The 23,692-nt window shown below is 36.3% G+C and overlaps 2 protein-coding genes across 3 annotated transcripts; both read left to right on the forward strand.

Moving 5' to 3' along the window:
• Positions 1–94: 94 nt before the first annotated feature.
• ap5m1 (adaptor related protein complex 5 subunit mu 1) lies at positions 95–6,328 on the forward strand. Its single transcript, XM_081347258.1, has 8 exons — positions 95–433; positions 1,391–2,045; positions 2,130–2,357; positions 3,218–3,357; positions 3,542–3,627; positions 4,863–4,975; positions 5,102–5,198; positions 6,063–6,328. Exons 1-8 carry the CDS (start codon positions 366–368, stop codon positions 6,143–6,145), a joined length of 1,470 nt encoding a protein of 489 aa, XP_081203384.1. The 5' UTR covers positions 95–365; the 3' UTR covers positions 6,146–6,328.
• Positions 6,329–11,673: 5,345 nt separating this feature from the next.
• On the forward strand, positions 11,674–20,061 carry naa30 (N-alpha-acetyltransferase 30, NatC catalytic subunit). Of its 2 annotated transcripts, XM_081348006.1 has the most exons (4): positions 11,674–12,675; positions 13,871–13,994; positions 14,277–14,332; positions 16,507–20,061. In XM_081348006.1, exons 1-4 carry the CDS (start codon positions 11,914–11,916, stop codon positions 16,642–16,644), a joined length of 1,080 nt encoding a protein of 359 aa, XP_081204132.1. In that variant the 5' UTR covers positions 11,674–11,913; the 3' UTR covers positions 16,645–20,061. The 2 variants fall into 2 exon arrangements, with proteins under 2 accessions (XP_081204132.1, XP_081204131.1); XM_081348005.1 differs by lacking the exon at positions 16,507–20,061 and having other exon boundaries at positions 11,687–12,675; positions 13,871–14,327.
• Positions 20,062–23,692: the final 3,631 nt, after the last annotated feature.

A 23,692-nucleotide genomic window follows, 5' to 3' on the forward strand; every position in this document is an offset into this window, starting at 1 on the left:
TTGAAAGCAGATCTGAGATCAGTTATACAATTCTACTCCAATGCAGCTGAAAACAGCGAAGTGTTAAGGCTGATCCTACGTCAGTACGTTTTTCGACCACGCCTCAAAACGTCACGTGATCACTGGCAAACAGGAAGAACAAGCTGTCAGATGGGAATAACACATGACAGTTGCGAGTTCCTTTATTTTTCTTTTCTTTTTTTTTCTTTAAACATGTATGTTAAGTTTAAATTGGTTACTCAGTGTTGAACTGTAAACAAATAAAAAAAAATCGTCTTACCGAGTGAGATAATAATTGCATACTTCGCTAGATGTTTGGCATGTTAGATTAATACCCACTCATCAGTAGGTACATAAACAACAGCATGAGTATACGAGCACTATGGGTTGTCTCACACGAGAAGGGTGAATCTGTAAAGATTCGGTTTTCCAGGTAAGGACTCTGTCTGTGATGAAATATTAGCAAACAGCTTTTTTGCATACTGTGTAGTATGTACTGCATACTGTCTATTACTTTTATTTATTTTTATTTTTAAGAATGGCATACTAACGTAGGGCTACTGCTTTTATTGATTTTCTGTATGGAATACTTGGACGATACTACATTTGCCAAAAATGTGCAGTATACAACCAAGCACAACTTCATGGAATCATTTAACCCACAATGCAATACTCTCAGCATGATCTTCCATTTCCTATCTAGGTTTCCTGTACATATCTCTGTTTTAACTAATTATTTAATTGGACAGATATTTTTTTTTAACACAATTGAATTGAAATGAAAAATAGTTCCATTTATTTCCAATATGATAGATGCTACTCACAATTGAATTTATATGTGTGACAACAGTTTAGCATACTACTGTTTAAAACTTTAAAGTTGTCATGAAATGGAAGTTGCGATAGTCTTTTCGTTCCTATTGTGACGTATATCCGAGTGAAATGGCTTATTGAATAAGAAAAAATGTTGGACAGGGCTTGATTTTGTCCATTGAGAATTGATTGGATTGTTAGATCGTTGTGGTTTGCTATTGGTCGATCTCATGTGAGTGACAGGTTGATCCCGCCCTTGTGCCAATAAACACATCATCGGAGAAGAGAAGATATGCAAGAGGGAGGGGAAGTTTTGATTAAAGATTACGAGGGCACATGAATAAAAAAAAAATGGTGTTAATTTATAATAAATACTGCAATATTACATAAATAAAGAATTGTCAATTTTGATTATTTTCTTGTGAATTTCAGTTTTCTGGGATTTCCATGATTAAAAAAATACAATCTGTGCACAGCACGCATACTACAGTAGTTTGAGATAGCATGCTTTTTTAAACAGCCATTTTTCTGTTTTACTTTTCTACTCAGTTTTGTTATATTTTTCTTTTCCATTTAGACGATTCCCAACAGTCGAGTTCCGTGCCAAATCCTTGGCTGGAACTCAGTATGTGTCTGTTCCGGAGGACCGCGTCGTACCCCAGCTTCTGCTGACAGAGTTGGGCCTGGTGGATGCTGACAAACCTTACGTAGACGCACGGGACGACTGTGCCCGTCCTCACCGTTCACCGGCAGTGGAACTCTGTGTAAATGGGAGAACCCTCTGGCCCGTTCTCATCGTAACTCAGGGAGCGTTAATCCTAGCCTGCCTTCCTCTAGTGGAAGCGGCCCATGAGCCTCGGCCTCCTCTCCCCAGCCTGGCCTCAGTCTCTCAGGGCTTAGCTCTTTTGTCAGGCCTGCAGGATTTCCTTTGTGGCCCTGGAGGTAAACCAGAGCCTGATGTGCTGGCGTCCCGTTTGGCTGCCCTTCCTTCTTTGCTTCTGCAGGTTTGCCCTTTGGGGAGACCACTGGACACCCCTCCTCCAGCTGGATCGGTGCCTGTCGCTGTGTCTCCAAGCCCAGGGGGGGCTCAGAAACAACCAGCCTGGAAGGCAGGGGTCCATCGAGGCAGGGCGGTAGTGAGTGTGGCCCTTACCGAGAAGGTGAGGTCCATGCAGTACGGCAAGAGTAGTCGACAGGATCTCTGGGATGTATTCGGCATGGTCATGTGCAAAGTAAGTCCCTGTCCTGTGTGCTTAACTTATAGTTTGATTTGTGTTATTAAACTTGCATTACATTTGTTACTTCATGTTTTTCAGTGTGAGGTTGAAGGTGTTCTGCCCAATGTGACCGTCACCCTCACGCTCCCACCCAACGGTTCGCCCCTGCTGGACATTCTTGTCCATCCCTGTGTGACGTCTCTGGATGCAAGCATTCTCACAGCCTGCAGTGTGGATGAGAACGACGGATCCGCCTTTTCAGGGCCATACAAATTCCCTTTCTCACCACCTCTGGAGCTTTTCAGACTCTGTAGCTACACCTCACAGGTAAAGCTTAGTCTAGGAATAGTCTGTCTTTTAATAGGTTTTCACAACTCTAAGGCCCTGTTTACACCTGATATTAAGATGAGTTTTGGTTGATCGGATCTTAAGGAGATGAGGGAGACACATACCCGGTGTTTTAATGCGTCCCTTTTGTCCACTTTCAACCACTTCTGTCCTGATTTCTTCAAGGGGGAGGGTCTATGGGCGGGTAAATGTATGTTTTTTTTTTTTTGATCTTTTGATCTAATAGACAAAATAAGTTCACGCAATTTACATATGAACGCGACCGGAGACGACGGAAAAACATGCGGAGAGCAGCAGCTTTAGTTTCTGTTCTGATAGCCACAAGACCATCCGAGTTTGTGTTAGAAATCAGGAATGGTGAGAGAACATTGTGCTTGTTACGTTTTTCGTCTTCAAACCAAACTTGGGTCTTCAGCCGACAAAGTTTAAATCCTGTCTGGCTAGCGCACTTTCCATAATGTTCACGCATTAGGTCAGTAAGCGGAGAGTAGACGGCCACATGAGCGTTTACACTACGAAAGCAATCCGGTCAAATGCATTTTCGACTACATCTGGAAGTAGTCGAAAGTGGACAAGCTCAAAACGTTTTAATCCCCATTTACACCTGTATTTAGCGTCAACCAAAACACATCTTAATTCCAGGTGTAAACAGGGCCTTAAATCTACACTACCGTTCAAAAGTTTGGGTTGGCAAGATTTTTTTTTTAAGTCTCTTTTGCTCACCAAGATTCCATTTATTTGATAAAAAATACAATAAAAATAACTTTAATTGTCTCCCATTATGGTATATGCACACACTAAAAGCTTTTAACTGACTTGGGCTTATAACTTTTTTTGAGGTACCTGTGCCGCCGATTCTTGGCTCCTACCAGCTGAAGGCAGAGGAGAATCATCTAAAGATTAATGTCGTCTTGAAGCTTCATGAAAGTGTTAAAAACAGCTTTGAGTACTGTGAGGCGCACCTTCCATTTTTCAACAAGTAAGTAATGTAAATTTGTAGTAAAAATGTTTTAATTTTGCACTCCACACGTGTTGGGTGTGCTGCTGGGATCACTTAGACACTTATAATGGCGGTCTTTATTATCTTTAGCTGGTTCTGTATTTCTGTGCTTATATAGAGGCACATTGGCTGTTATAATGTCCTTGTGTGTGCTTCCTCACAGGAATCTAATGGGAAGTGTGGAGGTCAAAGTGAGCTCAGGACAGCTTGAGGTGTCGAAAGAGAAGAACTTACTGGTTTGGGTTCTTGGTATGTCTAATCTTAATATTCTATGATGTTTCATGTTTGCGTTTATCCTTTTTAGGGGCCGAACACAGAGAGTACCTAGGCACATATTATATGCGTTAGTGTTCTTTTTATTATTATTCCTCCTTCTTCTTCTCTTTATTTTTCTGCTATTGAGTCTATGGCAGCCCATAGAAACACTTGCGGGAAATTCATGAAATTTGGCACACAGATAGAGGACAGTCTGTACATTAATCACAGCAATTTTGAAGTCTCTAACTCAATCCCTCTAGCGCCACCAACTGTCCGAAATTGCACTTACCTTTATGCTAGTAACTTTTGAACCTTAAAGGCTACAACGCAATTTATTTCCCTATGATTCCTTGCCTCAAGATAATTCGATTGCACCCTATGACATAATTTTCTGTCATGAAAATCAACCATTTTGAGTTTTCTGAAAAAAATTGATACTTTTTTTCTAGCTCCGATCATCTTCAGACCGTGCTAGCAAAAAGTTAAAAGCTTTAAAAGCTTTATAATCTACCCAAACCGTTTTCAAATAACCCGCAAACTGATTCAATGAAGAGCATGTCAGCATGGATGCGAGGCTATATCTCCACAACGCTTTAGCATATTGAGACAAATCTTGGTACGTCATCACAAGCATGACCTGAGGCTACTTGCAGCGTTTCGGCTCAGCGCCACCTACTGGTCAGGAGAAATGAAAAAATGCCTCTTTTTGCTTATAACTTATAACGATTTGCCCAAAAATCATAAACCAGGTCTCTTTTGATTCAGTGCAACAATGCTTGAGTCGAATGATAGCAAATTTTCCCATGTCGACCATTTTGGGAGTTGGCCATTTTTAATGTTTTTCATAAAAAGCTGTATTTTATGAGCACATTAGCGAAACCCCATGTGGGTCATCAGCACCATGCCCTGAATGTACTCAAAAAGTTTCCGAACAACGCCACCTTGTGGTCAAAATTTGTGAGGAAATTTCAAGAAATGCTAATGGCTTTTGTTCTCAAATAACTCATTAACTAACTTGATGGACATGAATTCATGATTTTTCAGCCATTTTGACTAAAATCATCAAAAAAAAAAACATTTAATTACTCATTGTTGCGGTCTGATACTCCCAGCCATGCTTGCATAACTCACCATGCTTTTTTTCTGTGTGTGTGGACCATTAATTGCTGCTTGCAGCTATATTTATTATTTATAATTAATAGACATTTGTCTTTGTACCTCCTCAGGTCAGAAGTTTCCAAAGGCTCGTGAGGCAACACTGGAGGGGACTATTCATTTTTCAGGGACTGTTGCAGGACCGACAGACCCTCTATGCACAGGACTCACTGCATATATAAAAGTGGGTGAATTTAGGATAAATTAATTTATTCTATCTATCTATAATAAGATATTGGGTGTCAATTTATTGCACAAGATGTCTGTATTAATGTGCATAATAACAGTTGTGTCACTTTATTCGTTCCAGCTTTATTTCCGTGTGCCAGATTTGACTTTGTCTGGTTGCTGTGTGGACCAACACTCAGTGCAGGTTTACTCATCTGCCAAACCACGTATTGTCACAAGTGAGTGATTCAGTGACAGTGTTGTTGTTGGTAACTAAAACCAAAAGTATTAAAATCATTTTTGTTAATTGAAATAAAGCTGAAATAAAATAAAATATAAATGTTAACACTTTACAATAAGGTCCTATTAGTTATTAATTGTAGTCATATTAGTTATTAATATTATTTATTGTTAATGTATTAACTAAAAATTAGCAAAATATTACAGTACAGTAATTATTCATCTTTGTTAACATTAATTAATCTCAAAACTACTTTTCATTTTTAGTTCATGTTATCTCAGGTCCATTAAATAATATTTCCAGGTACAACTTTGGATTTTATTAATGTTTTGGTAAATGTTCGAAAAAATACCATTAATTAAGATTAAGAAATGCTTAATTGAAGCATTGTTTGAATGCATCATTTTTTTCATTGTTAGTTCATGTTAACTAATGTAGTTAGTAACAAATGGAATCTTATTGTAAAGTGTTACCATATAAATATTAGAAAAATATATAAATGTTAAAAAATATATTTAAAAAATATATAAATGTTGCCTTGGCAACTAATTGAAATCAAATTAGTTTAATTTGAAGAATTAAAATAAATAAAACAGTCATTAAAAAAAACTAATTAAAATTACAAAAGCACGTTACAAAACTTAACTTATACTTAAACTAAATTAAAAGTAACAGAAAATATAAAAATAAAGTATTATTCAAAATATCATAAAAGCATATAGTAAAGTAAAATAACACTGTTCTTCAGTGATGAGCAGTGATTGCATGTTGAAATAAGTTCACAATAAAATAAGTTTTAAAAAAAAAGTATTAATTACATCAGGCAATGAGAATTACCCTGTGTCTTTATGTTGTCCTCTAGCCCGAGAGCTGGTCTCCTCAGAATACTACATCTGGAACTCAACAGGTGACGCGCCCGTCTCATCTGGACTCACCGCTCTCTGACCTCATCTGATCAATGCACACTGGCCTTAATAAATCATTCCAGGTATTAAAGGAACAGGGACTAATAAATGATATTCTATATGGAAATGTGGCCTCTGACAAATGTTGCTGTCATACAGTGTTAGCTTTCATTTACAGTATGATTTTCTAATCTGTCAAAAATAAAATATTCAGTGTCTCACAGTGTGCGTATGTCTCCTTTATTTAGCTGAATATGGGCAGATGCATGATGAATGGTCAGAGAGATCCTGATAAATATTTATAATACAATATTCTTTATTTTTATCCGTTCTATCAAAATAATTAGTTATTAACTATATTTTTATATATAAAGAAAAAGCTATTTTTAGTCAAATGCTCTTTTTTCTTTACTAATAAGAAGTAATGAAGAATTAAAATTCAATTAACAGTCCTTTCATTTAGCTTCAGACTGATCCCTAAGTGTTTACTGCTGTTCAGGCTTCGGTTTTCCCTATTAGCTGTTCAGCTGGTTTATATAGAGGCTCCTTGAGCTCATTCACATGAGGACTTTGGCCCTGTGTTTGTTTGATGAGGCTGAAAAGAGTGTATTCTGATGGCAGAGAAGGAGAGAAGGCAATTGTTAAAGAGAAATACCAGTCTGGTATCCAAAGAGGTCCTTAATTAGTTTCCAAAGTGACCCATAGAGGTCCCACTTAAGCTTGTCTCCGTCTCTCTCCTGCCCAACAAAAACAGTTAATGGAGACTTAGAAATACCAGTCATCCAACTCGCAACTAAAGGACCCTTTACGTCTTTAACTGTTGCAATAGAAAATCAATTATGCCGCCTATCCTAGTTTGGCTAAATGCTGAAACTAAATAAAAGCATCAATTCTGTGTCACCTTATATGAGCAGCAAGCAGTCACTTCTGTATGTTTAGCAGCTGAGTAGCAGAATTCCCATGGAGAAGACAGCAAGATGATGATGGTTCAGCTGGAGCCACATAAGAGCTCTCCACTGAAGCAAACCATTGTCTGAGAGATTAATCGTCTGCCACGTCGACTGATTGCCTTGCTGTTTCTCTGCAAGAACAAGGCAAGACTGCATTCTCACAAGGATTTCCTCCTCAGAACACTGAGCGTGATCAATCTTATGGCCGAGGCCAGTCCCCAATAAGGTCCTCTTCATTTCCTTAATCGTCTGTCTGTATTCAAAGAGCTTCTCGGAGAGTTTCACACTTCCTCTTAGTCTGACCGGAGCCATTCCCGATCATACGTTTTCTAATCAGTCTTAATTCTAAAGGAATGCGTTCAAGGTTCCAATAGAATTTTCTATAACAATTAGAATTCCATCCTGAGATATATATCGATGATATACCTGAGATTGATTTTTGTATTAAAATGTGGGTCATACTTTATATTAGTTGTCTCTTAACTATATGTACATCAAAAGAAAATTTGGTTACATTTTATTTCAAGGTGTTTGTGTTAGTGTGTAATTATACATTCTGTGTAATAATAATTAACTACATGTAATTACTATAGGGTCAGGGTTAGATTAGAGTTTGGGGTTACACTTTATTTTAAGGTGTCAGTATTACAGTGTTATTATACATTTAAGCACTGAGTAATAATAATTAACTACATGTAATTACTATAGGGTTAGGATTAGGATGAGGGTTTGGTTTAGAGTTAATTGCATGTAATTATGCATAATTTATAGTTATTACTACAGTAATTACATGTAACATATGTAACAATGGCACTGTGAAATAAAGTGTTACCAAGTTTGGTTTAGAGTTAGTTGCATGTAATTATGCATACAGTAATTTATTACAACAGTAACTACATGTAGCGTGTAACAAGGACACTGTAAAATGAAGTGTTACTGAAAATTGTTTGGAACAATGTAGTCTACTTATTGTGTCTATGTTGTATTGCAAAACACTTGCTGCTTATGCAGTGGGATACGGGTAAAGTCAAGAACAGGTTTAGTGGTGTGTGTAGGTTTAAGGAGTAGGAGTCGAGTCAGCTGTGTAATTACATGCAAGTACTTTTTTTTTTAAATATAAGTATAAATGTAAAACATTCATGTTTTAAATGTTATAGTATAAGACACTTAATGTAAAGTGGGACCAAAATTAGCATCCTATTGGATATTATGTAGTTTTTATTATTTATACTGGACAGTTGAAAACGCCACAGGATCCTGAATGATTTCTTTAAATTAATTTTGATGTTCTAGGGACATTTCGATATATATTGGTACTAAAAAAAAATAGTTGAGATATTGAGAATGTGTTTCTTGTAGATGTTGTCCCCCCTCAAGTTAGAATCATGGTTATTATAGATAACAAAAACTAAAACCATAAAAAAAAAACATTTTCATTACTTGAAATAAAATAAACATTACTGAAACAAAAGAAACAAACAAAAAATAATACAAAACTTAAACTCATTTGATTTCAGTCAGTTACCAAGTCTTGATGTAACAAAAACTAAAATACTAATAATAAATACCACTACTACTACTACTAATGGCTAATTATTGAAAAAAATCTAATTAAACTGGAAATGGAACATTTACATTTATAAAATATTCAGAATATTAATAAAAACTGTAATAGTATCTTAAATATACTAAAATAATGTACAAATAATATTCCCATTAAATCCTTTAGGATTGTTTTTTCTCATTAAAGTTGAATTGGTCAGCCGAATGTTTCAGCATGTCATTAGAGAGTATTATTTCACTCAGGCAACTTCTGTAGCCCTGGACATAATGAAGTCATGCTCAAAACACACACAACCTATGGCAAGCCGTTTTAACTTTTATTCATTTCCGGGATATGAATTGTTGATATCAAGAATTACATTTTTGATATCAACAATTACATTTTTTGATATCAAAAATGTAATTCTTGATATCAACAATTTAATTTTTGATATCAACAATTGAATTCTTGATATCAACAATTTAATTCTTGATATCAAAAATGTAATTCTTGATATCAACAATTGAATTCTTGATATCAACAATTGTATTTTCACTAGTGAAATGTCACCATAGGCTGCCATTCAAAATCAATTGTTGATATCAAGAATTGATTTCTTACTAGTAGAAATATAATTGTTGATATCAAGAATTACATTGTTACTAGTAAAAATGGCAATTACTGATATCAATAATTCAATTGTCACTAGTTGAAATGTCTATTCTTGATATCAACAATTTAATTGCTACTAGTAACAATGTTAATTTTTGATATCTGAAAATGTATTTCTGATATCAATATTATTTCAGATATCTAAAATGGCTTTCTTACTAGTAACAATCACATTCATGATATCAGAAATTAACATTGTCACTAGTGAAAATGGAATTATTGATATAAAAAATGAACATTGTTACTAGTAGCAATTCAATTGTTGATATCAAGAATAGACATTTCAACTAGTGACAATTGAATTCTTGATATCAAAAATAAAGGTTTTTACTAGTAAGAATTGTATTTCTGATATGTGTATTCAGAATTTTAACCAGTAAGAAATCAATTGTAGATATCTGTAATAGTTTTGTCGCCCTTTTAACATTTAAAACACATGTAGGATATGAATTCTTGATATCAAGAATTTAATTCTTGATATCAACAATTCAATTCTTGATATCAACAATTCAATTCTTGATATCAACAATTACATTTTTGATATCAAGAATTAAATTGTTGATATCAACAATTTAATTCTTGATATCAAAAATGTAATTGTTGATATCAAGAATTATATTTTCACTAGTGAAATGTCACCATAGGCTGCCATTCAAAATCAATTGTTGATATCAAGAATTACATTGTTACTAGTAAAAATGCAAATTCCTGATATCAAGAACTCAATTGTCACTAGTTGAAAGGTCTATTCTTGATATCAACAATTGAATTGCTACTAGTAACAATGTTAATTTTTGATATCTGAAAATGTATTTCTGATATCAATATAATTTCAGATCTCTAAAATGGCTTTCTTACTAGTAACAATCACATTCATGATATCAGAAATTAACATTGTCACTAGTGAAAATGGAATTATTGATATCAAAAATGAACATTGTTACTAGTAGCAATTCAATTGTTGATATCAAGAATAGACATTTCAACTAGTGACAATTGAATTCTTGATATCAAAAAATAAAGGTTTTTACTAGTAAGAATTGTATTTCTGATATGTGAAACTGGAATTTTAACTAGTAAGAAATCAATTCTTGATATCAACAATTGATTTTGAATGGCAGCCTATGGTGACATTTCACTAGTGAAAATACAATTACAGATATCAACAATTATAGTTTTTACTAGTTGAAATTCAATTGTTGATATCAAGAATTATCATTTTAACTAGTGAAAATGTAAATTCTGATATCAAGAATTAGCATTGTTACTAGTGGAAATGTAATTCCTGATATCAAAAATTGCCATTGTTACTAGTAGAAATCTAATTCCTGATATCAATAACTATCATTTTAACTAGCGATAATGTAGTTGTTGATATCAAGAATTCAAATCCTGCGAATGATTAAAAGTCAAAACGGCTTGCCTATTGCCATTCCCAGGATATAAATAGTTAATATCAAGAATTATAGTTTTTACTAGTTCAAATTTAATTGTTAATATCAAGAATAATAGTTTTTACTAGTTAAAAGTCAATTGTTGATATCAAGAATGAACATTTTTACTAGTTGAAATGTAATTCCTGATATCAAAAATTGCCATTGTTACTAGTAGAAACATTATTCCTGATATCAAGAATTATCATTTGAACTAGTGAAAATTGAATTGTTGATATCAAGGATTCATATCCTGAAAATGAATAAAAGTTAAATCGGCTTGCCATACACAACCTGCAACAATGATATGCTCTGGAGCAAAGTCACGCAAAATTGGATGTATATAGGTCCATCTAGTGGCCCTTCTTGGAAAATAGGTTTAGGACATCCAAAATGATTTGTTTAGGGGGAGGGGGAAATACATATCAGTCATTACGACAGTTTGTAACCAAGACGGCTAATTCGCGATGGCGGGTTTCCTCTGCAATTTTATAGCTTTTTAGAATTTAGAATTTCAAATTGGTTTCGTAAATTGAAATAAAACTTTTAAGATTTTTAATACAATTAGAAATGTATTTATTTCACGTCTCAAGAAGTAGGTACTAAACTGACGAAAACAGAAATAAAAATAAAGCTAAATAGATTTTTTTTTTAAATATTAAAAATGACAAAAAACAGCACAATTAATTAAACTACAAATAAAATGAAAACTGAAAAAATATCAAATAGCAAAATCTAAATATTAATAAATACTAGCCCATAATATTATATAAATAATACTAAAATAACACTGGTTTGGGGGGTGGTCTGCTTTTTTAGAAGACTAATGTCTCATACGAATATTTCTCAAATGTGTTATTAATTTATTAATAAAATATTCATACACACACACACCTTAAATGTGTGCGAACTGTTTTTTATTTATTTATTTATATCAGTTGGTTAAAAACTCCATTACCCAGCATCCTTTACTGCAACGCGCCGACATAGTGTCGTAAATCATCCGCTCTGCTTTACGGCACATAATAAGCAAGTGTGGAGTGAATTGAGTAATGGCAGGAACAGACACGAGATAGTCCACGAACTTGACATTATTCCTACATTTATCAGGTTCCGGCAGCCGGACGGACGCCTGTCTTTGTCGTCGTTCGCTGTGAGAGGCTGATTCCGACCCCGTTTTTCTGTCATCATAATAACTGTATGCAGTGGAATGGCTGAAGTGCCGCCAGGGCCTAACGCACTGCCTTCATCCCCGAGCGAGATCACAGCACTGCCCGTGGACGGCTGCACCTTCCTGGGCAACGATGAGGGACGGGACATCATCAGCCCCGGACAGGGACACCAGCACGCCAGCGACCATAAGGCGATAGTCAAATCCAACCAGAACAACGTGCATCCCAATGCATCAGCCTCCCAGTTCCACACAGCCCAGCTGAACGGGGTCCAGTGCAACCACACTCACCTCCAGAACCACGTCCAGCAACACCGGCCGTCCGACAATCAAAACGCCGCTTCTGATCATCACTTGGACGGAGTCGCTGCTGAAACACAGGGCGATCACACGGAAAACAACAATTTAACGAGAAATAAACGATGTAGTGATCAATCGCCACCGAACAACGGGATAAACTGCAATGATAGTATGGCGATAACGGAGAGCAGCTCTTGTCGATTGGAGAATGATGTAAGTAGCAGGACTGGTTCGGTGGGTCCGGCTCGGATGGACGGGGCAGAGCCAGGCCCGGGCCCGCAGCGGGCTCGAGTAGAGCAGGCGCCGGCTGACAGTGCTCCGGTGGCGGCGATGTCGAGACTAGCGCTGGAGGAGCACGACGAGTCCATCCGATACGTGAGATACGAGTCTGAGCTCCAGATGCCCGATATAATCCGACTCATAACTAAAGACTTATCTGAGCCCTACTCTATATATACCTATAGGTACTTTATTCACAACTGGCCTCAGCTCTGTTTTCTGGTATGTATCGTGTCATTCGGTTATTCTTGATGGTGTTGAAGAAATCAATATCAAAGCATTCAACATCATAACAAAATGTGTACCACGGATAAAATGCTTCTGATTAGCATTTTCGTATGTCTTTCCATCTAAATGATATTGCAATGTAAATCAAAGAATAGCATGATATCACTGTTCAACATAAACATGGCATTACTATAGTAGCCTACATGTCCAAAAAATGAGATTCGTGTATTTTAAATGCTTGTCATATTTCTTAAAGGATTTAGTACATGCCCAATTTAAATCACATTCTGACCCTTTCTGAAAATGTATCGTGATTTTTCTACTGACAAATGAGTACTAAAAAAATAAATAAATCAATATCGGAGCACCCAACAACATCATCTCTGACATAATCAAATGTAACAAGTCCATGGTACAGTGATGGTAATATCATGCTACAGTGATGTATAAAATGTTACTGATTGATTAGCTTTCTCATATATCGTGGTATTTAAATGATATGCCAATTTACATTAAAAAATAGTGTTCAGTACATAGTATGGCCATGCCACCATATATTACCATAGTTTATCTAAAAAACATGACATGGCCAAAACACAATTATCTGTTCGTTATGTATTTTCAAATGTTTGTCATTTTTTAAATGTCATATTGCTTAAGTGTTTCAGATGTAACCATACTGTTGTAACACTAAATATTATTTATTGTATCTTTTGCAAGAATGATGTTTAATATGTATATAATCTGTTAGTGAGTATGCTTGCATAACAGACGAGTATCAAAAAGTGTCATGGTACACATTTTCTGTGGTAACACCATGCATTTTTGACACTAATACCATAGTATTGTAGTTCTAGGGTAGGGTAATTAATCATTCAGTACAATGGGATGTACCATCACTCCGCTGTCTTTTGTAAGGGTAATTTTTAGTAAACAGATGGTGAGTATTGTAGTTTCACAACAAAAACCAGGATCTAACCATGGTAATGTGAAATCATGGTTTTACCTGTGGTTTTATTAAAAAGTACCACAGTATGTCAGAAATATGGTACGTTCCAAAATGCATTTATATCTTTTTGAACGGATTGAGGGTGGTGTAATTATCATCTTGAGCCTATTATTAGAGATATTTGTCATTGTTTTGCACAGTTCCCCATATCTTGATGACTCTTTCTTTGATGTGTCACAGGCGATGGTTGAGAAGGACTGTGTCGGTGCCATCGTGTGTAAGCTAGACATGCATAAGAAGATGTTCCGTCGAGGATACATCGCCATGCTCGCCGTGGACTCCAAATTCCGCAGGAAAGGCATCGGTAAGAGCTATGCTAGCATGGTTGCCCTCACCTCAGAATGGCAACAGAAGGGATCTTTTTATAGGACACGCGTCTGCTTCAGTGTCAGCTCATGGATACATTTAGTGTCTCTGAATGCCTTGACCTGCTGCTATAAATCAATGGTTTGCCTTTCTGTGTCGAAGGAGCTCGATCGTTCCATGTGCATTCTCCATTCAATACTGTATTATTTACCATATTCAATTGGTATATATAATACTGGAAATGTATTATAAATGATTAAAAGCTGTACTTGTTTGTTAGGCACTAACCTTGTGAAAAAGGCCATTTATGCTATGGTGGAGGGGGATTGTGATGAGGTAAGAGATTAATCTTGTAAATATTTCACGCTACGGATATATTTGGAATGGAATACTACTACATACTACACCGTAGAGAAGCATGGATTCTCCCAGATGAGTCTTGTGTTTATAATGCTATTGACATTAAAAGTATTGTTCTTAGAATTGCCTTTAAAATTAGTATAATATATATATATATTTTAAATAGTGAACTATATAGTAACGCATGTTTTAAACTGCCTTATGCTACATTTTGTCGTGTGTACTGATGTTGGATCTCAGAAACTAATGCTATTTGTCATGATATATGCTAAATGTGATTGTGTTGAGTATTTAAAATAAAAAATAGCATTTAATTTTTGTGTAAAAATGTTACATAGTGTTTTCAGTTAAAAGCGAGAAGTGAGGAAATATCATGCCATAATACTCATCACTGTCCATTTTTATATTATTTTCTTAAATAGAAGATCAGGAATATTACATTGTGAGATACATTATCCAAGGCTAAGCTGCCAGGCTGTATTCATATATATACATTGCAAATGCATATTCACAGTGCCATTCAAAAGTTTAAATACTTTCTAGCAATTTTCAACATTGATAATAATTATAATGAATGTTTTTTGAGCAGCAAATCATCATATTAGAATGATTTCTGAAGGATCATGTGACACTGAAGACTGGAGTAATGATGCTGAAAATTCAGCTTTGATCACAGGAATAAATTAAAGGGGTGGTTGATTATGATTTCACTTTTCTAACTTTAGTTAGTGTGTAATGTTGCTGTTTGAACATAAACATCTGCAAAGTTACAATGTTCAAAGTTCAAAGCAAAGAAAGATATTTGCTTTTAAAGAAATTAAACATTAGTGACATCATGAACCCTAAAATTTACACAAACCCCGCCCTCTCAACACAATTTATAGATTATCAAGACAGAATATGCTAATCAATGACTAGATAGAAGATAACAACACATTGGCTACATAAATTCATCAACTTGCATTCTACATGTTGTCTACTTCTTGAGTCTCTCCATCATTGTCTGACTCCGGTTTGAACATAAAAAGGCTAAAAGTTTTTGAAATTTTCAGTGCGTGTCTGTGTGAGTGCAAACTTTTGAAGCTCCGCCCCCTGTGCCGGGAGCAGCAGCTCATTTGCATTTAAAGGGACAGACACAAAAACGGCATGTTTTTGCTCACCCTCAAAAAGTGACAACTTTAATATGCTATATAAAAATATCTGTGGGGTATTTTGAGCTCAAACCTAACATACACACTCTGTGGACTTATTTTACATCTTGTGAAAAGGGCACCACCCCTTTAAAATTTCTAATTAAAATAATAAAAAGTAATTTTAATTTGTAGTAATATTTCAAAGTATTACTTTTTTTACTTTTTTTTAAAAATCAAATACACCGTAATTCCGTTCAAAAGTTTGGGGTCGGCGAGATTTTTTAAATGTTTTTGAAAGACGTCTCTTATGATCGCCACTACTGCGTTTATTTGTCCAAAAATACAGTAAAAGAATCAAGAAACATTTCTTATTATTATCAATGTCAAAAATAGTTGTGCTGCTTAATATATTTGTGGAAACAGTGATAGTTTGTTTCTCAGGATTTTGCAAATGGAAAGTTCAAAGAACAGCATTTATTTTAAATATAAATCTTTTGTAACATTATAAATATCTTTACTGTCACTTTTGATCAGTTTAATATATATCCATAATGTAAAGAAGTGAAATAATGTTAGAATTAATGGGCTGTTTACACCTGGTCTCGTCATGTGTTTTCTCTGATCGGATAGCTAAATATCCCAGGATGTCCTTCGGAAAAAGAGTAGGGGTTTAACTATTGGCCTCTGTCTATCATGGCCTTCTAATCATCTCCATATATACTGATTGTCTTCATATATACTGTCTCCTCTCCACCAATAAGCTGGTGTGTGGTGGCACAATATAGTTTTGCAAAGACCCATTTATGTGTCCAAGTGTAAATTGAACCGTTTTAACAAATCTGCTATCCGATCAGTAAAAACTCATGAAGCGACCAGGTGTGAATGAGTATGTGGTGCTACGCCATTCCAAATATGCCTCAACTTCTATTTTCCCCTCACTTGTGTTTTACATGCAAGAATGTATTTGAAAACCTCTGCTATGCCCATTATTTCTACATGCTTTATTTTCATCCTCAGGTGGTGCTAGAGACGGAAATCACCAACAAATCAGCCCTGAAACTCTATGAGAACCTGGGCTTTGTCAGGGACAAGCGGCTGTTTAGATATTATTTAAACGGAGTGGACGCACTTCGGCTTAAACTCTGGCTTCGCTAAATCAAACTACGGGGTCCCTCAACTCTTTCTCCATCCCTTTTGGCCTCCTCTTCCTCCGCCCCAGTCCTTTGGCTCAGATCACCTGACTTCCCATCAATAGAAAGACACTCGACCTCTGCTGAGCCACAAAGGGGAAACTCTGAGGGAAATTTCAACCAATCATAATAAAGTGTTTTAAGAACTTTTTGTGTAAACAAAAGAGAGGTCATTGCAGAAAAGAAAAAGATGTGCAAAGTCGGGTACTAATATGACATTGACACCGAAAAGAGAAACGCGTGTTGGCGTCGATGTTCAGGTGTCAATAGCCTGGCTTAAGACCTCCGTGTATTTGCGTCAGGCAGTGGAGGCGGATGGGCAGAATGTGTCGACGGCATTGGAGAAATGAAACGTGCCGAAAGCAAACAGTGCGCTACACTTAGTTTTTTTTTTTTGTTGTTGTTGTTTTTTTATGAACAATCACAATGCGAAGGATGGAAATGTGTTTAAACCGACTCAACGAAACTACTCAAATCAATTTTTGTTTTACAATTTTGTTTTTCTAAAAGAGGGTGCACGGGAGCATTGCAGGTTGCGATTGTGCCTGCTACTTTGCGTTGTTTTTGTGCGTACGGGGGTCTGTGGTTTATTTTATGTGTATATTTTATGTTTTGGAAAACACTGAGCAGAGCCTTGTCTGCTTTAGAAGTTTGATCTTCGACAAACTAACATACACAGATACGGAAACACTTTAACATGAGTGCTGCGAAACCGTGCAGACGGCATCTCTGCTCTTTTAAGTTGGTCTTATTAGCTCACGTTTTGCCATATTGGTTTATGTGGCTTGTGATTCTGACATAAGTGTTTTGTACAACTAAATTAAAATGAATGAAAATCAATTACTAAATGGCCTAAAAGGAGAGTATTCCCTGTTTTTTTTTTTTTTTCAAGTACTTTTTACCACAGACTTCATCATAGATACTCCCTTTCCATATCTGATACAATGTTTGGATATGCTGAACTAGAGAAATGAACCTCAAACAGACGCACTTCTCATTTTTGCACTGATTAGATAGGGAATTTGTGCTCTGTATATTTCCCTTGTCCGCCACTGCTTTAGTGGACCAGTAAAGGACAGACTACAGATCTCACCAGCTCAGTTGCTCCATTGGACTCATGCAAATAGTTGCTTTAAAGTCATGAAACTATGGATGCTTGTTTCCGCCTTGGAATCAAAAATAGAAAAGATAATTGCCACTTTATCTCACAATTATAACTTTTTTTTCTCGAAATTGCAAGTTTACGTCTTGCAATTCTTTTTTTCTCAGAATTGCCTGATGTAAAGTTGCAATTGTGTGTAATAGTCCCAATTGCAAGATATAAACTTCCAATTGTGACACTTTTTTTTTTCTCAGAATCTCGTAATTCTGACTATTACACGCAATAGCGACTTTCAGTCAGGCTTGTCAGTCTTTTTTCCTCAAAATTGGACTTTATAACTCGCAATTATTGCGAGTTTATATCTTACAAGACAGAATTGCGAGATATAAACTTGCAATTGTTAAAGTAATTTATTTCTCACAATTGCGAGTTATAATGTCAGAATTGCGAATTATAATGTATAAAGTCGCATTTGTGAGAAAAGTAATTTCTTTATTTCTCTCAGTTGTGAGCTATAATGTCAGAATTGTGAGTTTTAAAGTTAGATTTTTTTCTGTGACTTTGTATCCCCCAATTCTCAGAATCTTTAGAAATGTTTTTTCATTCCGAGATGTAAACTTTCTCGTGAGAGAAAAAAAGTCGTCATTGTGAGATAAAAAGTCGCAATTATCTTTTACATTTTTCTTTTTTTTAATTCCATGGCGGAATCAAGCTTCCATATAATACAGATTGATTATATGCAAGACGACAATGTTTAGAGGTGTTTTTAAAATTGAATGGAGGAAATTTCCAGAGGTTCTTGTTTTTATCGGTTTGTGTTTAACAGTAGTGTGCTGTGGCAGGTTGTACCATCACGTTGTATGTAAGTGTTTCTATGTCATTGCCAATAGACCCCCATTTTGCTTTGCTGCTGGCTCATGAGTTGTTCTTGAAAAAAAAAAAAAAACCATAGTTTTTTCAAGTTTGGAGTGGGAAACAGTTTCTTTGATTTGCTAAATGTACATATGGAAGTTTGATTTGTTGTTTTTGATTGTCAACAGAAAAGATCCCCATAGAGCTGCTGCTCTCAATTGTCGAGAAGATGGATGGGTTGCTTTATAAATTTGCGCTTAAATACACTGATATTGCTGATGGAATTATGGGAAGAGGAATTTATGCATCTTTTGGTTGTTTTCTGTTTTATTGCATTTTTTTTTTTTTTATAAAGCCCAAATTGTAGTACATCTCCCAGAAATGTAACGGTCCCATCAATTCCCTGGCTCAGGTGTTTGGTTTCTATTCAATTCTCCTTTCATTAGTCACGGGCTCCTTTCAAGGACCCAGTGGTTCTTAACAGCCAACTTGTCTTTGATTCCTTTTGATTTAGGTGGACAGTCAGTGTTGAAATGGAAATTTGAGAGCCTTTGAGTAGCTTTCGTCCAAACAGACCAGCTAAGTTTTTAGATGGCAGATGTAAATTTAGCTTGAAATACAGGGATTGTTCACATTCAACATCATCATTTATTCACCCTCATGTCTTTCCAAGATTACGTAGTTTTCTGTAGAACACACTAGAAGACATTTTGATAAATCTGTTTTTTCCCCTACAATGCCACTTGGGGTCAAAAGAACATTCGATTTATATTGTATAGACAAAAATGGTTGAAGCATTCTTCAAAATGAGTCATTCAAGTTTGGAATGACATGAGGGTGAGTTTAATAAAGACAATTTTCTGTCCTTTTATTAAAATCCAATGCTTTTCACAATATGCCAACTTTGCCATTCTATGCTGCCCATATTTTCGTACTGGAGAAATACTGGTGGTTGGCACGATGATGTTTTTTGCACTGCCAATATCTGACTTTTGTGGTTTGTCACTGTAAGCAGTCCATCAGCTTTAGACCGAACAGCTGGCAGGTTCTAGCTGGGTAAGATCACATATTTAGATGATGTGGACACTAATCTGACTGGCTTCTGTTTTGGGGAATCATTCAATGATGGGACTAATTTTGAATCTGCACTTGTGGCTAAATATCACCCTTGTAAACGGTGGAGTTTATGTTGTAGTTAGTGTAACTCTTGTACTTTCAGCTGATGATTTGGACGAGCGAGATCTGCACCTCAAACATGGATCCATTTTGCTGGGGGAAGAGCGACCGTTTGCATGTTGATGAACATTTTCTCCACCCTTGTTTCTCCCACTTTCACCCCTGACAAAATGTCTTGCAAAAGTTTCTTTGTTTTCAAGTGGACAACAGACCTGGTTTAAAAATTATAAATAAATTATTTGATTTTTAAGCAAATGTAGTAGTTTGTTTTTTTCTGAACGGAGAGCTTGGAAATCAAACTTTGTATGTTCAATTATTTAAATTATATTTTAATGTTGTGGTTTATTGATATTTTTTCAATTAAAGGTTACTTAAGAAATTTATGTGCTACTGTTAGGCGACACCAAACGGAACTACAATCTGTGTGAGCAGATTAAAATATTTTTGGTGTTATTAGGGGCCAAGCACCGAAGGTGCGTAGGCACCTATTGTATCTGTTCCCGTTCTTATTAGGGGCCAAGCACCGAAGGTGCGGAGGCACCTATTGTATCTGTTCCCGTTCTTATTATTAGGGGCCAAGCACCGAAGGTGCGTAGGCACCTATTGTATCTGTTCCCGTTCTTATTATTATTATTCTTCCGTTTCTTCCGACTGGGTGTCTATGGCAGCCCATAGAACCGATTGCGGGAAAGTTGTTTTGGATTGAAATTCTGATAGAGGACTCTCCCAACATTAAATACACCAATTTTGTTGTTTCTAAGTCATTCCCTCTAGCGCCACCACCTGTCCAAAGTTTCACTTTTATTTTGCTAATAACTTTTGAACTGTGAGGTCAATCAACAAAATTCTTTTTTCCTCTGATTCCTGAGCTCATGCCGATTCGATTGCACCCTATGACTTCATTTTCCGTCATAACAATATGGCCGCCATTTTTAATTTTTCGTAAAACCTACTTTTTCGAACTCGTCCTAGACGGTTTGTCCGATTCGCACGAAAATTGAACCAGATCATCTTCAGGCAGTGCTGACAAAAAGTTATGGAATTCAAATTGATTCGTTAAACCGTTTTCGAAAAACGCTCGAACTAATTTTACGTAGCGCCTGCAAAAACAGTCGTAGGGCTCTATCTCCGCAACGGTTTATCGTATTCAGACCAAACTTGGTACATGTCATCACAGGTATGACCTGAGGCTACATGCTGTGTTTCGGCGCAGCGCCACCTACTGGTCCGGAGATATGGAAAATGGCTATTTTTGCTTATAGGTTTTGAACAGTTTGTCCAAAAATCATAAAATTGGTCTCGTTAGATTCAGGGCAACATGCCGATTCGACTGATATCCAATTTGACCATATCGGCCATTTTGACTGTCAGCCATTTTGAATTTTGTGCTAAAATGCTGTATTTTATGAACGCATGAACGAATTGTTACGAAACTTGGTATTGGTCATCATCACAATGTCCTGAAGGAACCTGAGAACTTTCGAAACAGCGCCACCTAGTGGTGAATTTTTTTTCCCAAATGCTTATAACTTTGGGTGTGGTCGACTTATTTTCACGAGACTCATCTCATTACAGTCCTGAATCGTTGCCGAGTCCCACGATACCAAACATGCTAGGTTTCGCCTTACGGTTTGTGTAGCGTTGTGATTTAGCGCTTAAAAAACATTTGGCTATATCTTCGAAACCGATAGTCCGATCAAGACGAAACCACCGTCAGAAGTTTGGAAACATAGGTCGATAGCTATACGCCAATGCCCAAATGCAAAAATATTGATGTTTAGGGGTAGTAAATTCCAATCAAAGTCATGTGTCAGTCATTTTTTACGTGTTTTTTCATATAAATGTCTATAACTCCGAAGCGAATTGAGATATCTTCACCAAAATTGACACACATATGTATGGGCTCACTCTGAGGACACATAAAAAAAATGGTGTGACTGAGCCTCTTGGTGGCGCTATAACAGAACAAAACATGAAATTCCCATTGACTTCAATACAGTTTTGTGAAATAAAATGCTATACTAAACAAATGCATTGGTGTAATATTACGAAACTCAGAATGTGCCATCAGCTCCATCCCCTGAAGGTACCCGAAAGATTTCGAGACAGCGCCACCTAGTGGTCAAAAGTTATAACAAAATTTCCAAAAAGGCTAATAACTTTTGAATAAATCTGGCTATTGAAATGCCACTGGTCTTAATAGATTCCCTGGGTCAAGCCGAGAACATAGATACCAAGTTTTCCTTATTTGGCCAAACTTCCTGTCCGCCATCTTGATTTTCATTCAAAACCTACTTTTTCGAACTCCTCCTAGACCGTTTGTCCGATTTTCACCAAAATCGAATCGTATCATCTCCAGACTGTGCCGACTAAAAGTTATGGATTTCGTGTCGATAGACGAAACTGTTTTCGTATAGCGCAGCAGCAAAGTTGAGGCATGATGCCAAAAGCACTATTCAGGCTTTATCTCTGAAATCCCTTGAAATATTGACACCAAACTTTGTATATGTCATTGTCACTTCACTCTGACCACATCACATCAGTTTTGTAACTGCTCCACCTATTGGTCGAAAGTGATAATCCATTAAATCATATTTTAAATGACTTTTTATATGATTTTTCAGCCATTTCGCCTAAAATCCTCTTTAAATGTATTTAATTGCTCATTGTTCCAGTTGGTCTGACACCTTCAGCCATGTTGGCATATCCTGTCATCTGCTTGCGCTTGGCCCCGATAATTGCTGCTTGCAGCTATATTTATTATTCTTCCTTCTTCCAACTGGGAGTCTATGGCAGCCCATAGAACCGAATGCGGGAAAGTTGTTTTGGTTTGACATTCTGATAGAGGACAGTCCCAACATTAAATACACCAATTTTGGTGTGTCTAAGTCATTCCCTCTAGCGCCACCACCTGTCCAAAGTTTCACTTTTATTTTGCTAATAACTTTTGAACCGTAAGGCCAATCAACAAAATTCTTTTTCTCTCTGATTCCTGAGCTCATGCCAATTCGATTGCACCCTATGACGTCATTTCCGTCATAACAATATGGCCGCCATTTTGAATTTATCTAAAAAGCTACTTTTTCGAACTCGTCCTAGACGGTTTGTCCGATTTGCACGAAAATTAAACCAGATCATCTACAGACCATGCTGACAAAAAGTTATGGAATTCAAGTTGATTCGCTTAACAGTTTTCGATAAACCCACGAATAAATTTTACGTAGCGCTTGCGAAAACAGATGTAAAGCCGTATCTCCGCAACGCTTTATCAGATTCAGACCAAAGTTGGTACATGTCATCACAAGCATGACCTGAGGCTACATGCTGTGTTTCGGCGCAGCGCCACCTACTGGTCCGGAGATATGAAAAATGGCTATTTTTGCTTATAACTTCTGAACAGTTTGTCCAAAAATCATAAAATTGGTCTCGTTAGATTCAGGGTTACATGCCGAGTCCACTGATATCCAATATTACCATATCGGCCATTTTGGCTGTCGGCCATTTTGAATTTTGTGCTAAAATGCTGTATTTTAAGAACACATGAACGGATTGTTACGGAACTTGGTATGGGTCATCAGCCCGATGTCCTGAAGGAGCGTGAGAAGTTTCGAAACAGCGCCACCTAGTGGTGAATTTTTTTTTTCAAATGCTTATAACTTTGGGTGTGGTCAACTTATTTTCACGAAACTCATCTTTTTAGACTCCTGAATCATTGCCGAGTCCTATGATACCAAACATGCTAGGTTTTGCCTTACGGTTTGTGTAGCGTTGTGATTTAGCGCTTAAAAAACAGTAGGCTATATCTTCGAAACCGTTTGTCCGATCGAGACGAAACCACCGTCAGAAGTTTGGAAACATAGGTCGATAGCTATACGCTAATGCC

This window comes from Scardinius erythrophthalmus (genome assembly GCF_964197995.2).
Source record: "Scardinius erythrophthalmus genome assembly, chromosome: 19".
Lineage (NCBI taxonomy): Eukaryota > Metazoa > Chordata > Actinopteri > Cypriniformes > Leuciscidae > Scardinius > Scardinius erythrophthalmus.

Excerpts from the sequence above, each read along its gene's own strand:
- naa30 (XM_081348005.1), top strand. The coding sequence starts at position 11,914 with ATGGCTGAAGTGCCGCCAGGGCCTAACGCACTGCCTTCATCCCCGAGC. Across the intron at positions 12,676-13,870 it reads GGCCTCAGCTCTGTTTTCTG|GCGATGGTTGAGAAGGACTG; the intron begins GTATGTATCGTG and ends GATGTGTCACAG.
- ap5m1 (XM_081347258.1), top strand. The coding sequence starts at position 366 with ATGAGTATACGAGCACTATGGGTTGTCTCACACGAGAAGGGTGAATCT. Across the intron at positions 3,358-3,541 it reads CACCTTCCATTTTTCAACAA|GAATCTAATGGGAAGTGTGG; the intron begins GTAAGTAATGTA and ends GCTTCCTCACAG. Across the intron at positions 3,628-4,862 it reads CTTACTGGTTTGGGTTCTTG|GTCAGAAGTTTCCAAAGGCT; the intron begins GTATGTCTAATC and ends GTACCTCCTCAG.